Here is a 15,971-nt window from a genome sequence, read left to right as displayed (position 1 = left end):
ACAGCCTGAACGCGTCACTGTGGCGTCAGAAGCGAGGCCACCGATTCACTTCCCGCCGAGTTGCGAGCACCTGAGTCTAACGCTGATGAGGCGCGGCACAGCGACGTTTCAAACATGGCACGTCCAACTTCCTGAGCTATTATTCTGTCGGTCAGAGAACGCCACCGAGCGATTCCTGGGGGGAGAAAAATGGAGGGCAGTTTTTTTTCCTCTTTGTCTCCTGGGAAGGACTTTTTCAAAGGTCATGGTACCTGTTGGAAACGAGCCACTTTGCATCGGTCGCCACTATGCAGCCTATCACAGTCCATCTACGTTAAAAGTGGCTGTCTTTGAATAAAAGCAATAAGCACAAAATAGAAAAGACAAAATAGAAAAAAAAACCTAATAACAATAATTTCTAAGCTATTTGCTTTAATGGCGCTGCAATAATGACTGACATGTTTTTCCCGATACAGATCAATTTAATAGATTTAATTAAAAAAACGTTGCCTTAAGTGACTTGTAGCGAATGATTTTGTTGGGCTGGAAAAAATATCAACTCAGGGAAAACATAAGTGTGTGTGCGTGTGTGAGAATCTTTTGCAATCAATACGTTTAATTATGATGTGAACGTGTTCGTGTGATTGTCAGCAACTGATGACAATCCCGCTTTGATTTTCCTCATGTTCCGGTGTAATTGCCTGTAAAAAAATCACACAAACGCTGACATTAGCAGCAGAGCGTTTCCGCCCCGCCATATCATTATTGTTATTATCATCATGGTTATTTCAACTGCGTATTGACGAGCCTTTCCTTTTCATTCCCAGACAACCCCTTTTTAAAAGCCAGTGACTTGGCTCTCTAACGACTTCTTAGCGCCGTTCTGCCTTTCACCTTTTTGCTCCATCTCTTTTCTTTTCTATATTGATTAGCGGCTGCAAAACTGACTATTATCGTTCACGATTAGACTTTCACTTTTATATACTGCTGTAGTGCTTCGGGACTACCTGAAGAGAACACCATACATGTCAAACATTACAGGATATTTGAGAAAACATTCCGGTCAAAATGGTGTAAATCACACTCAAATTAGTACCGATGCTAACGCCACAGGATAGGTTCCCTGGCTTGTCTTGGTATTGCTCAAACATGGCGACTAAAAAACTCTTGAATCTTGTTGCTGTAACCACACTTGGGTCGGCGCCAATGCTAACCTTGCAAAACTGTCTTGCATTAAAATGTGACTACTTAAGTTTTATTAGCATTTAGCATTCATCGTTGGACCAGCTTTAAGACCTCATGTAGCATTAGCCTTAGCATCTGCGCTAAAATGTCTTTAATAGTGAGTTGTCTGTAACTATCATACTATAAAAGGATCGAACGAGGTTTATTGTTGTCTGCCGAGGGAAGCAAAGCAATTATTCCTTCGTCTTCTATATCACAATGTTGGCTCTGTCTGTGCGCTAACTCCATCCAATCAAAACATTGTTTGGCCATTGCGCCAAGGTTTCCAACCCCGTTTGAATAACGACTCGCGGTGGCCGTTGGAGGACGAGATAGAGAAAGAGGAGGAGGAGATGGGTGAGATATAAGCAGGATCGCCAAGGTGGCGAGACACCATTGCGGGACACCATTGCGTCAGCGCGAACAAACGAGCGAATCAATGGTGGTCAGAATGAAAAGGCCGCCAGAATTCTCCAGTGGAACAAAAGAAAAAAAGTCAGGATGACGCAACAGGTGTCACATAGAACCAACAGAAAGCTACCCCCCATTCACTTTATTAGGTGCAGTACATCTGCAAATCTTATTTGGACCTATGTGAGCGTGAGCGCAATAATCCTTCCATAATTAATCATTTATCGATTAACGACTCAGTGCCTAAAGTGCCCCGCTGAGTGCCAGCAATGCGTGCAACAGCACTCCTGATAATAACAAAGCATAGAAGTTTAGCCCGCCGACAGAAAAGTTCTGCTTTGTTACGGCTCGTTTACGCGGAGATCGATGGCGTACGTGCTTGATAAATTGCGCGGGGACGGCTATTGACGCGCCATCATTAAGACTTTTTTTAATTAGTCGGCTGGGAGGGAGAACGGATGGGGCGTAGCGGCGGCAGCAGAGGACTTCGTCATGGCTACCCAACGACTGACTGCGTACGTGTCATCTGGCGGAAATTAAAAGAAAAAAAAATAAACTTAGTATTTTTACAGCTATTTGAGGGGTGAGGATTTCCCATATGCTCGCGACCCACCACACACTTTTTCCATGGTTTTATCAATCTCCCTGCATAATCCCCTTAGATGAATCTACCTTCATGTTTCCCAGAGATGAGGAGCTCGCGCCACAATTTCCTCCCCAGCGTTTCCTCGTTTCGCCTTTCCCTCTATCTTCCCCATCTTGCCTCATCCTCCATGTTTCTGTGCTTCCTTGCGCCACTCCGGGATGATGGAATTCAAAAGATGAGCCTTTCCAGACCAGAGGGCACCCCCCCCCCCCCCCCCCCCTTCTTCTTCAATCACACTCGGCAGGACTTCTCCAAGGCGCGGTGATTACATCGAGGGGTCGGCAGCCGTCGCCATGACAGGCGCTTTGGTTTTCAGAGACGTTATGACTTTCTCTTCTTGTTTCTTTCTGAATGGCCGTGACAACCACCATTGGCATTCCGAAGCATTGTGGGATGGGGGTCATGGTCGCCTTTACATAAAGCATCCCGTTTTGCCAGGTTGAAGGTGTCCTTTGCGTGTTTGTCCTCACTCGACAAGGTGCCAATGGCAGACATTAAAGAGTGGAGGTCCGCTTTCTACTTTATTAATTGGGTGTGAAATGACTGTCATTCCAGTCGAGGCGCTCAAGGTGTCTCGATGACGGAGCGCTTGGCCCGAGACGTTGATAGCCTCGCTGTGCTTTTAAGTGCAAACGCGGGTGTTGCCGCACCGCCCGTAAACGCTTTGGAGGGGGCGAGGGGCTCTCGCTTGAAGGAAATGATGGATAGCCGAAGGATCGGTGACGCGTGGTGGCTGATGAGATTTGGAAAAAAATATGATCGCGGTGGTAATCAGCTTGTCTGGCTGGGAGGAAGAAATGTAGATGCGAATGTTCAAAGGTCGATGTTATGAAACGAGCACTCAAAGGAGTCTTTGGCGCACCGTTTTGGCATATTAAGATATTCATGAGCGGGGAAGGACTTAGTTTGGACACAAACTGCAAGTGATTGAGTATCTGCAGTAATTGTTGTTTTCTGCAGAGGTTAAAGAAAATAAGCCTTTGTCAGTCTACATGGGTTGATGCACCATTGGTGGTCCAAAGACAGGGATGATTGCGTGTTAGCAGGAAGCAATCAAAAGGCAATATTGATGCGTCATTCTTTTTTATTTTTAGTTTGACAGTGCCACTTTTGTACTCGGCGTGGGGTCAATTGATAAGTCAAACTCTGTCCCCTCTGCCTTGGATAACAACCTGCCCTCGCCGCGCAGTCCTTATAAAACCCTTTTAGAATCTCATTTCTTAGTTCACTCAATTATAGAGCCATTATTGTCGCCGACTTGTGTAGAAAGACTAGATATAAAAAAACAACTCTTGCAATTTTTCTTGTTGCGGGAGGAAATTACTCAGCTCCCTCCTGGGACCTCTGCATTGTTCCAATTGACTCAATTGCGTCTCCCAGTAAGGGACATCTGGAAGCTTCGTGTACACGTCATCTTGAACAGGACGCGCTTTGTCGGGTGCCTCGGCATTGTCTGAGCACAAAAAGTCTTTGTGAAATATTTTACTTGTGTGACACGTTAGTCATATCTACAAGGGAGAAGAAAAAGAAAAAAAAGACCCCCACGCCTGTAGTGCTCCTGCGGGCTCGCTGCCACAGGAAGTGCTGCGCCGCTCCCAGTAATTGTCTTGTTTTCTGAGGCAAAAAATGTAAATTTATGCCAGCACTTTGTCAAGTGTAGCTGCTTTTATCCGTGAACTTCGCTCCCAGAATAGCGGAGAATGAAAACTTTATTTATAACAGTCCTGGGGAATATTTGGTAGATAGTAGGTCGCTGTGATGATTTTGACATTGTTACGTTCCATTGAGTTGCAACACGTTGTATTATCGCTCAAGATGTCATGATGTGTGTAGCACCTGTCTCCCCCATTTTTTTTTTTTTTTTTAAAGTAAAATCAGTATGCTCGTCCTGGACCAACCCATCTTTTGTTTGCATTGTGCCTCATCAAAAACTAAGCCCACCTGAGCCCACCTGACCCATCCTTCCTTCAACTCCCCCTTGTGATCTGTTAGTACTGCAGCGCCACACGCTCGCCCATAAATCACACAGCATTACCCCCACCATCCCAACGACGCGCACGACTCGCGCACGCCTGCGATTGGACAGGCGAAAACCTCCTCTCGGAACTAATGGCCCGCCTCCCTCTCGCCCGCCCATTGGACGAGCCCCTCGCCTCGGAGCTGCCACTCAAGACGCCGGAGCTTCTTGTTGCGCGCCTGGCGTGCTCTGCTGCGGGGCTGAGAGGGGGACGAGGCGCGCTGCATACCAACACACACTTCCACGGGAGTACCAAAGGACCCTCCACCCGGTCTCCGACACATCCACGCCAAGTTTTTGCAACGAGAATCCCAGAGCGCGCCACACTCTGATTCCGGAATAATTGCTCTTTTTTTTTTGGCCTTTGCTGACATTTTGCAAGCGTGATAAACCGCGCGTGGAGTCCCGTTGCAGCGAGAAAGACGACAAGTGGACCCGACTGATGTTCGGCGCGTAGAAGACGCTCTTGTTTGCTTGACATTTCCAACGCAGGAATATTACTTCCATCAACATAAACAGAACGAAGCGCATCGCTGGAATCCATCTCAACTCCCATCATGGGCTGCCCCCTCTTGTGGAACGCCTTGGTCGGCTTGGTCCTGGTGCTGTTGTGCAAAGGTAAGTTGATGAGACGTGCATTGGGATCCACGCGTGCCAATTGCTTCATGCGTTTATATGGAAGGATGCTGCGCGCCTGTACGTGTGTGCGCGCGCGCGTGTGCGCGTAATTCACCAACGCGGAGCTATGACCGAGTGCAACGAGTGGTGCATGATAAGATGTTTACTCGGAACCAAAATAACAGACTAGGAGGGGTGGGCTTTTCTGTACGTGACACGAATGACCGCCCATCTGCATGCACAGTGCGTGTGTGTGTGCAGCGTGTACTTGTAGAGGTGGAGCGGCCAATGCAGAGGACTCTGTGTTGTCACCTCTCAGAATCAACAAGGTCGACTGGGACAAAGAGTGACGCGTGGTGACAAACTGGACATGCAGGGGTCAAAGTTGAAGTAGGTGCAAGTGGAGGGCGTCCAAGGTGATATTACCTGCAAAGGACTTTTTTTTTTTTTCGGGGGCGACACTGCACCTCTAAGACAGGCACAAATAAACCCATTAAGGCTTGGTGTTGTTTTGCAGCAATAGAGTAAAATAATGGTTATCAAGTGTAAACGGGAGGTCACATTGTGGATTCCGGTAGCTGCAGTTCTACTTGCATTCCAGTAGGTGTCGCTGATGCGTGTTTCTGAACTGTCAGACTGTCAAACCAAACAACAGGTAGAAGACGTCATGGATTCAGATTGCTATAAAGAAATGCTCATTGCAATGCAGTGCCTCTCAGTGGATGTTTGCAACATGTTATATGTCTTTGGGACATTCCTAGTAACTTGTCTCGCTCATTCTGGAGACCGTCTAGCTAGACTCTAGCACGTTGTGGTCACTGTCTAGTACTTTCTAGTAAGTGTCGAAGTCATACTGGTAATCTTCTCACACATTTTTCATTGTGTCTTGCACATTTTGGCACAAAGCGGGACAGCAACCGTACTGTAACCGTCAAGTCGAACATTGTGTGAAACACAATCCTGGTAGTCTCTGGAAATTTTAGCACATTTCACAAACTGTCTTGTCTACTTCACGGACCTTCAAAAACCATGATTTTCTGACACCTTCCAGTTCCTGCCTATCGCTTTCTCATACTTTGGTTTTCAGTGACAATTGAACATATTCTGCTTGCTGTTTGGCACATTCCAATAACACATTCTTGCAGTGTGTGTTCTGAGTCAAGGACATTCCAGTAACTGTTTAGCACAGCTGTATGTGCATTTAAAAAAAAACACACGCTTGCATCAATGTTAAGTGCTCGAGCATCCTAACATGCTTAGTGATCAATAAAGTTTGGGATCCATTAAAGCCGTCTCCCATCCATCCTCACGTCATCCCCGAGCGCTCTTGGCATGCTGTGGGATGTCCCCACGTTTATTAGTTTTGCAAGACGTACTCAGCATGCTTGGTAATTATGCTCACGCCCCCACGTAACTCCCTCCAACCACACACTCCTAACTCGGTCTATGCACGCATGGAAAAGAAACACGCAAGCACACACCTGCCGCAATTAGTCCCGCCTCCGCCCTGTGGGAAATCAGGATATAAATAAATTACCCCGACCCTTAATAACAGTAATTGATGTGTCAGTGCAATAAGACGGCGGGTTAACAACCTGCAGCAAGACTCCCGCCTCACGGGGGCAGGAATGAGCGGGTGGGTCGGCGGCGGGGTGCGACCGGTCACGCTTGACGGTGAGCAGACGGATGGCGCTGCGGGACGCGTGAAAAAAACAACCAACTCGGTCTGGGGGGGACACGCATCTACCAGCACACACATTTCATTTCACCCGTCTCCCTCGCCTATGTCGCTTGATGCCCGATAGATGGGTCGAGAGAGCAGGTAGGGTCAATTTGTCATCTGCCTCTCTGATTTCAGCAGCATATGTGGGTTGAATTTCAGTGAGCCCAACATGCAAGCACACACACACATCCACACACACATCAATGCACATTCCCCCCCGCTGGATCAAATGTGTTGGCGAGCAGAAGAAGAGGAGGGCCATGCCAGCGTCAACAGATGCCTGCTGTTGCTAATCTTGAAGCTGTTTTTTTTTTTTTTTTTTTGCCTTCCCCTCTTTCCTCCTTCCTCCCTATGAAATCTTCAGTTTGTCTCCCGTACACGTCTCTAACGCTTTTCGCCTGGTTGGCAGCTTTCATTTTTAGCACGCCACCATTCCGAGTCAAGAGCCGCGGGGAGAAGGCTCGGCGGTTTAGCCAGCCTCGAGTGCGCTCGACATCCCAATACTACCACCCCCCCCCCGTACTCCTGCCTTCGGGTGCCGCTTTTCATTGCCATTCCTTTGGCTGGCCACGCTGCAGTGCCTCCAACATCTGCTTATTCCCTTTGCCTACACGCCGCCGAGGCGACACCTTTGCCGGAAAAAAAATGCCGCTGCGTTTTGACCTAAAACTAGAAGCCACGGGGAGCCTTGATGGAAAAATGATAAGAAAGCTCATTTATCACGTTGACAGTTTTACAAGGCGGCGCTGTCTGAGCACGACCACGAAGCAAATGTCGCCGCTGCCTAGATTTCTCCATTTTAAGCGCTAATCAGTTTAAAAAGAGCCCAGATGTTGCTGAAAATGAGTCAGACACCCCGGACTCACCAGGCCTTCATATTTCGTGGAATCACTGCACTTATTAGATATGGAAAATGAATTCCAACATGAAACTGCCACGTCTTCAGTCATGAATATTGAGCCAAGAGAACGGAACGTGTAATTTTGGTGATGACACAGGCTTACATTGAACACATCCTGACAAACGTCTGACATTTCCATAACGTTCCAGAATAATTCTAGTAACTACTGTGCCTATTTAGTAACTGTCTAGCACATTCTTGTAATAACTAACTCTGACCTAGGTAAACTCATGTTCTATTAGCATCTCCCCCACCCAAGTGACGACTGACAAGCTTATCATAAGAGGGCACCCCATCACAACCCGGACCCTTTCCTCATTGTTAGCATCATAAACAACCAATAAAGCCGCCACTTGTTTGCAGTTATAATTACCGTTATAATATACAGAGTGCAGTGTAGTGGAACGTCAGAGGCGGTTATAGCGGGTAATTGTTAGTCGCTGCTCATGACCGAGCTCCTGGCATCAAGACCGACCCGGACGAGAATAAGATGAATCCCACCCTAGTAAAAGTCGGAATGCTAAATCAATGTAAAGCCAATTCAAGCCAGGCCTGTTCTATATAAACATGTCAGTGTGGCTATTAATAGCACTCATCCAATAGCAATTATATGTAGACAATAAAAGAAAGGCCAGGCAGCAGGGAGCCACTGCTGTGATCTTCTGCCGACGCCTTTTTGTTGTCAAAGACGGCGAGCGGGAGAGGAAGGCAATCGAGATTAGTGCAGGCGGTTAGTCCTCGGGGAGCCGCCGGGGATGAGGGTCCCGCTTCCCTCCCTGTCCTCATTACCACCAGACAAGGAAGTCGCCGGCAAAATCAATGGGAAAGGCTTAGGTGGTAATGCAGGCCGTGCCATTGCTTTTGTGTGGAGCTTTTTCTTCTTTTTGTCTTGGACTGAGTTTGGACTTGTGAGTCCTGGCCCGATGACTCACTTTGTTTTATTTGGCCTGTAGAAGCTGTAGTGCTTACTGTCCAACATTTGATAACTATCTAGTCCATTCTGGACACTGTCTGGCGCAACACAGTAACTCTCCAAGTCAGTTCCACCAACCGTCGAGTACATTCTGGTTATTGTTGGCAATTTAGGATTAAATATGAGATTGTAAATGAACTACCGTAATTTTCGGACTATAAATCGCACCGGAGTATAAATCGCACCAGCCATAAAATGCCCAAAAAAGTGAAAAAAAAACATATATATGTACATAAGTCGCTCCTGAGTATAAGTCGCCCCCCCACCCAAACTATAAAAAAAACGCGATTTATAATCCGAAAATTACGGTAAAAGAAAAACAAGCATTTTATTTTTATCAAATTTTGAAAACTCTTGAGCACATTCCAACGACTGCTGAGTCAATTTTGGTGATTATCCAGCTCATTGCGGCTACTCCCGGGCACATTAGGACAATCTTATAGCATACCCAGCTAACTACCTAGCGCATTTGGCTAAGACAACCATACTCGCAAGTGAAAACTCTGATACGAAGGTAGTGTTGCATCCATTCTCGACTTTTGCTATATTTGCCAAGGGCATTGTTACCATGACGACATAGAGCGGGACAGCCTGTGGTGGGGTCCCGCGTTCCTGAAAAAAAGAGCAGCGCCTCTGTGTTTATCGTCAACAAAGCGCCGGTGGTGAATACACCACTGGTTTCACTTCTATTTTCTTCATTGTTTGCTGCTGTTTACACAGATAAAAGTAGCAGGCGCAACACGTGCTAATGTAATGGCTTCGTGTTGCGCAGGATTTTCAACCTGCTTTGACTCCAGAGCGAGGTGTTGGGAAAATAAATAAAAAGAGCGGGAAAACAGATCAATACATATTTCAACAGCTTCTTGTGAAGCCAAGAGACACACACAGAGATGGAAGGAAATAGAAGAGTAATTGTGTTGCACATTCTCATCTCTATCTCAGTGTGCGGGAGATAGAAGGATAATTGCGGCCCAGGCTTTAAGAGCTAAAGGGAAAGGGTGGAGAAGGAACACTAATGAGGAACACATAGCAAACATGCTAGGAGAGGCTGAGCACCCCGCACTGTGGCATTTCATAATAGAGTACATTCTGGCAACTGTCTAGCACCTTCCGGTAATGATCAAGCGGGTTCCGGGACGTGTAAAACACATTCTGGTAAGCAGTTAGTTTCTGGTACCGGTAAAACACGTTCTGGTAAGCAGCTAGTTTCTGGTCAGCAGCTAGTTTCCGGTACAACTAAAACACATTCTGGTAAGCAGCTAATTTCTGGTACCAGTAAAACACATTCTGTTAAGCAGCTATACGTGTGGCCTTGTACCGAATAGATGGGACCACATGTTTAGAACATTCTGGAACTGTCTTTTCCATTCTGGTAATAGAACATTCCATTAGCAGTTTCATCCATTCTATTAGCTAGCATTCTCATTTCGGTATCTCTGGTATCATTCCGTTTTTTTCCATGTGTGAGACAGTTCTATGTGCAATGAGAATAATTGCTTCCCAGGCTTTAATAGATAAAGAGCAAAAGGGCGGTGAAAAGCAATGTTGGTTGCTGCGCTAACGAGCAGCGCACATAAAAACATTCCGTGAGAGGCTAAGGCCCCTACTCTGTGGCACTTCAGAAGAGCGCCTGTAAGAATCTCCCATGCGTTATTCTACTTCCTGTTAGCCGCTGAGGGTACTTGGTGACAAGGATAATGAGTGTGGAACTGAGAGGAAAAAATTGACGGTAGGTTGGTGCTGGGACTGGTATTCCGGAATAAAAGGTTAGGAAAAATCAGGCAGAGGGCGTGAGGAAGAGCGACACAACAGGCAGCCATGGTGCCGGATTGATTGATTCAGCAGGCGTGTGCCGTGTTCAGGGTCACCGGCTGTGCGTTTTGGCGCAAAGGCCAATGTTGGTGGCGGTAGCATAGCATTAACATTTTGGCTAGCATGCTAAGAATAGCATAGCATTATTTCTAATTTTCCCCTAATTTGATTCTACGGCCGCTGTAAAGTTTTGTTATGCATCCGTCTACTCGGTGCTCTGGAAGCCTCATAAGGCTCTGCTGCTAACTAGAACGCTAACCGTAAACATGACACATTGTCACCCAACAGTTTTGTAGCTGAAATAAAACGATCCTATTAATGTTGCGCCGTGAGTCTAGTCCAGGGGTGGGCAAACTACGGCCCGCGGGCCACATCCGGCCCACGGGACCGTTTAATCCGACCCGCCAACCCTGAACAAATTGTATTATTAAACTTTTTTTTTTGTCATTTTGCCTGCAATGACTGCGTTTTCCCAGTAGATGGCGAAGCGCTCGCCTGCGCATTTACTACCGGAAGCCGTGTCAGAAAGCTCGGTGCACACTCACAAGTGCGTGTACGTACTCAGTAGTACGGACTTGGCGCACTCTCGCTCTATTCGTATCAGTCCCGAATTTAGAGCGTGGGCTTTGACGACAGCATTCTTATAATTCGCGCGCTGAGCTTTCAGATGCAGTTTTGCGCTAAAGCCACCCACAAACCTTCCCCTGGAATCCTTCCATTAAAATGAGTGGCCCGAAAAAAAGAAGTGAGTGCCGAGTGTTTAAAAAAGAGTGGCCAATTTGGCTCGACGTACGCGACGTGACGTTCAGCCACATCAACGTCAACCCGTCACAGATCAAGGTAAACGGACCAACACCTCGGATCTCGCCTAAGAATTGCCACAACAAATTTTACTCCAGACTATGACGCACTAGAAAAAAAGGGACACCAACAACACTGTTCCCACTGAAAATGAACGGGAGGCTCTCAAGTTTATTGTAAAAAAATGCATTTTGAATATGATTTGTACACATAGCAGGGATTGAAACTAGCGACCATTCTCATTTTCAAACAATGCAGGATGCTCAAGGACATTGATGCACCACCTATTTGCGACTAATCTTAACCTGTAAAGTTCTTAAGGCTTACTTTAAGGAGGTGTTTCCCGTTTCCTCACCTCTGTTACCAGGTGTTTGCGAGTTAAAACTCTGCTCTGATTTTCAGATACCCCTCACCGTGTTGCTGTTTTGATTACTTTATTTGGATGTATGCTTTCACCGATTCTTCAAGATGATATATTTGGTCAGAATGTTTGCCGTTTGATGTGATCTCATGAGATAAACATCTTTCATTAATCTGACCTGCAGGCATTGAAGTGATGGAGATTGTTATTCATAACAGTGTCGTATTTTATGAGAATCACTGATAGCAGTTTTTTAGTGAATTATTTTTTTTTAATGCTGTTAATAAATGCATTTGTTTTCAAAAAACTTGTTTGGAATATCCATGCTTTACTACCTACTAAAGGCCAAGATCTTTTATGCAATGACCTTTACAGGTCGCTTATATGACTTCACACAACCCCTACGTCCATCTGCTCCTGGTCCGGCCCTCCGGTCCAAATTTAGAACCCAGTTCGGCCCGCGAGTCAAAAAGTTTGCCCACCCCTGGTCTAGTCAGTGCTCGGGCAGCGGCTCTTTTGTATAACTTGATGACATTGACATCAAACCGAAAGATCTTTTTGATAATCGCGGAAGATACCACGGTGCTGGTTTGATCCTAATCTTAGCTTCCATGTCAGTATAATGTGTGATTGTGTCTCTAGGAGCAGTCTCGTCAGCACTCGAGCCGCCTCGGCTGATCTTTGACAAATTCATACATCGTTAGCTGCTAACTCGAGGCACAATGTCTTCTGCCGCCGTTTTGATGAAATGCTTTGTACAAACAGAGAAATGAAGGTTCTTCACTGAGATGCTAGTGCTTTTTGGATTTCGGCGCAAGACGTTATTTTTCCGGCATAGTTTCATGTAAAGTGTTAGAAAATTGTAGGATTGTCACCTACAATAGTTTGGTGAGTATAAAAAAAATTGCAAGTGACTCGAGTAGGCGCTCGGGCAGCCGATCCTTTATAGCCTTTCAGAGTTTGTACAGCAAAGCAAAGTGTCCTTTGCTCGCCATGCCACAGTGCCATTTTTCTTTTAGCCATTGATCCAATGTAAGGTTCAGGACAGTGCAGGATCCCATCTTTAGTAGCAGTCGAGTCGTTGCTCGAGCAGCTTCACTGACTCTTTTACAACTTTGTCCAATATCTTTATAGCTAACAAGTGAACACTTCACTGACATGACACACTGTCATCTGCCACACTTGTGTGGCTGTAATAAAATGTTCTCATACATTCTGCACTGTGAGTCTCATCGGCGCCTGGGCAACCTCGGCGGATCTTTCTTTTTCTATTTTTGACAAGCTTTCAGAGCTTTCAGAGCAGAACATGGGCTCTTTTGGTTTTGGCTGGGAGATGCCATTGAGCCAATTTGATTTTTATGCCACAAAACAAGTCTCAAGATTGTGCCCTGGGTTGCAGTCGATTCAGTGCAAGAGCAACTGAGTTGCTCTTCTACGAACTAGTACATCAAATCGCGGGTTCTTTTGATTTTAAATGGTAGCAAATTGAAAGCTGTTGTAATTTTGTGACTGTTATAAAGCTGTGCTGTCCATTCTCTACTCAAGCAGCTTCGACTGATCTTTTTCACAAAATTTTAGAGTCTGTATATCAAAGTAAACTCGTGTAAATTTTAAACAATGAGTCTCAATTTTTGATTGCGAAATGCTCTTCCCTCCATTTGCTGCATTTCAATTTTAAAATTGTTTTTCTAAACAACAAAAATGAGCAACAAAATGGATGTTAGGTGCGTTTTTTATCAAACAATTGTGCCAGCTTGAGATAGTTCGTTTAATTGGCTTTGAGAGCCGGCTCACTCCGCGCTATTGTTTTGTGATATTTTGCTAATTAGATCCCGGGTTGGATAGTGCTAAAAGCCCGTGCCGCTCTTTCCAGTGAAATTCCATTAGTGCTTTGACGTGGATCGCTTCGGGTTCCAAAACATTATTCATGACACTCTGAGGATTGGTACGACACACAGTTTGCTGTAAAAACAACATCACAAATTGCGCTTGTTGTGTTCTTGCTGGCTACATTTCAGCGATGACGCCAATTAAAACACTTTAGCCTAGCGTCCTTGGAGAGCGTCCTTGCTATCTACTGTGTGGCAACTGCATTGGAAAGATGCAATAGCAATGCAACATGGCAATATGTCCCCCATTTGGGGAGGTTAGCGAACGTATCCATGTGACCTTTTACACAGGTATTGGACCTTTGGTGCCATTAAGGAATAATGAAGGCGTCAGCTAAGGGCAATTAGCAGCTTAATCTCGGGCAACGGAGCGCTAATACGGCATCTTTTCGCTGACGGTTCAATAATGTACGTAGCAATGCCTGAAAGAAGTGCCCATGTTATTGACTTTGAATCCAGTTATGTTAAGTATGATGTGGTTAAAAGGTCTCCAGGACGTAGCCTATAATGCTAGCGTTAGCGTTTACGAGAGGCCTGGAAACTTCAGTTGAAGGAACTTTAGAAAGTAGCATTAGCGTCACAGTGGTAATACAATTAGCAACAATTGAAACTAGCACTGTTATCTCACGTTTTAGCCTTTATTAGGTGCGTTCGGTCTTGTAAATTCGGCACTGTGACATTTAGCGGAATTGACAGTGACATATTAACAAATGACATTGACATTAGTGGCAGTAACTAGTGCTATTGACATTTCTGTCACTATCACTTTAGATGCCAAATTTGCCGATTTGAAATTAGCATATTTTACATTAGCTGCATATACATTAGTAGCAGTAACATTTTGTGTCATTGACAATATTAGTGTTGATAACCTATACTGTAAAAATTTGTTTTAATGTCAGCGCTGGTAAATTAGCGGCCTTAAGTTAGTACGGCTATATTTAGTACTCACTGACATTAGTGGGATTTAAATGAGCGTCATTAACATTGACATAAGCAGTAACTTTGCTCCATTCACATTATTGCTACCATTAGTAGTTTTACTGCTATAGTAATTAATTAACTTTAGACCTCATTAGCAGAATTAATATTGGCACCAATAAAACAAACTAGTGAAAATAAACTAATGAGTAATCTAATTGCATAAATGTGCACACCCCAATTAAATTTGCTTTTGTCTACTTTTTACTCAACTCAAATGATTGCTTTCAACACAAAGTAAAAATTTAGGAAAATGATGGCTCATGTTTAAAAAAAAAAAAGGAAAAAAACGTATAAGTTTGTAAGTCGAGACACTGCTGATCCAAGTGTATAAAGAAGGACTTAGCAGAGTTGGCGTCTCCAATTAAGTGCTAGTTGTGGTTGTGAAGGAGACGGGGGCGGGCGCCACCCTTGCATTGTTTACTTCATCAAGCCGACCGACGGCCACTTTAGCTGGCATTTTTTTCCCCTCCTCCCGCCTCTGACAACCATAATCACAATTGATCTGTATTCCGGCGGGGAGGCGGCTCAATCAGACGTGACAAATGCGGGCAGACAATGCAGGTGTTTTCTTCATCAGGCCGACGCCGTCCATCCTCGCCTCAATCCATCACAATCAGGCCAGGCCGTATTGACGTAACGGACTTTCGATTAAGATTCCTTTTCAGCCTCTTTTTGTAGAGCGATCAAAGCTAAAAGTTTCCTCCTGTTCACAATCATAGAAAAGCCATTTTGCTAGTGTCATTGATTTGACATTCGTTATAATTGGCCTTATACTGGTGACCTGCAGGTTAATTTAAAAGATCAATGTGTCATATTTGCTCCACACTTAATCATTTACACTCCACACCAATAGGGGGCAGCGTGTTATCTGAACTTTGACATTAATGTGACAAATTAAAAGTTGCTACGGCTGGTGGGACAAAAATGTGACTTTCTTGTCATTTTCAGAGGTTACTATAAAAAAATAGTGTCCTGAAATAACAACTTGATTTATGTTATATTTCATCTGTATATTTCATATTGCAAATTATTTCACTGGTATCTGAAAATCTAAAAGTGTTTTATGGAAGAAGGTCAAATAGACAAAATCCGAGTCGGGAAGTGGATAAAAATGGGTTGTGGTTTTGGGGCGTGGCTGTTCCGGATGAAAATGGCGGAGACAAACGCGCGCCATATGGCGGAGGGCCGCGCCTGTGTCGGCGCTTGCTTGTTTTATTTATTAGCCGCGCCACATTCATTTCATGCCTGCGTTCCTCCACCTGCATCTTTACTCGCCGATAATGAATTCTCGCAGGTCTGGAGCAACGACAAAGAATCAATCAATACAAGAGATTAACAAGTGATTAAGTCCATATTTGACTTTTGCACAAATTTAAACTTCGGATTGGGTACACACTCGACTTTCTGAAGCCGTAATAAACCTCTATGTAGATATTCCTGCTCGGAATACAAATTGACAGCTGCAAGTCTTATCGAGCATGTTGCCATCATTAATAAAATAAGATGCTAATATCAATGAGATTTAGTCTACCTTGTTAGCTGATAATTTGACAGCAACCCAACTTGCTTTAATTTATTGGTCAAGAAATTTGGTTTTGAATGTCAAGTGAAAGATTTGTGAATTTATTTGAG

The 15,971-nt window shown here is 44.9% G+C and overlaps 1 protein-coding gene across 4 annotated transcripts in view; it reads left to right on the top strand.

Annotated features, from left to right (window-relative positions):
- iglon5 (IgLON family member 5) overlaps window positions 1-15,971 on the top strand; it is a 94,265-nt gene that overhangs the window by 14,737 nt on the left and 63,557 nt on the right. Inside the window, exon 1 of one of the 4 annotated variants that reach the window (XM_061290033.1) lies at window positions 4,444-4,895. The exons of the other annotated variants lie outside the window; for them this stretch is intronic. Coding sequence (XP_061146017.1) covers window positions 4,835-4,895 — 61 coding nt within the window. The 5' untranslated portion in view covers window positions 4,444-4,834. Of the gene's footprint in view, window positions 1-4,443; window positions 4,896-15,971 lie in introns of those variants that run through there. 4 annotated transcript variants of the gene reach the window in all.

Source organism: Syngnathus typhle, linkage group LG10 (assembly GCF_033458585.1).
Source record: "Syngnathus typhle isolate RoL2023-S1 ecotype Sweden linkage group LG10, RoL_Styp_1.0, whole genome shotgun sequence".
NCBI lineage: Eukaryota > Metazoa > Chordata > Actinopteri > Syngnathiformes > Syngnathidae > Syngnathus > Syngnathus typhle.
The sequence above is the reverse complement of the archived record's forward strand: the minus strand, read 5'-3'. Positions and strand labels throughout refer to the sequence as shown.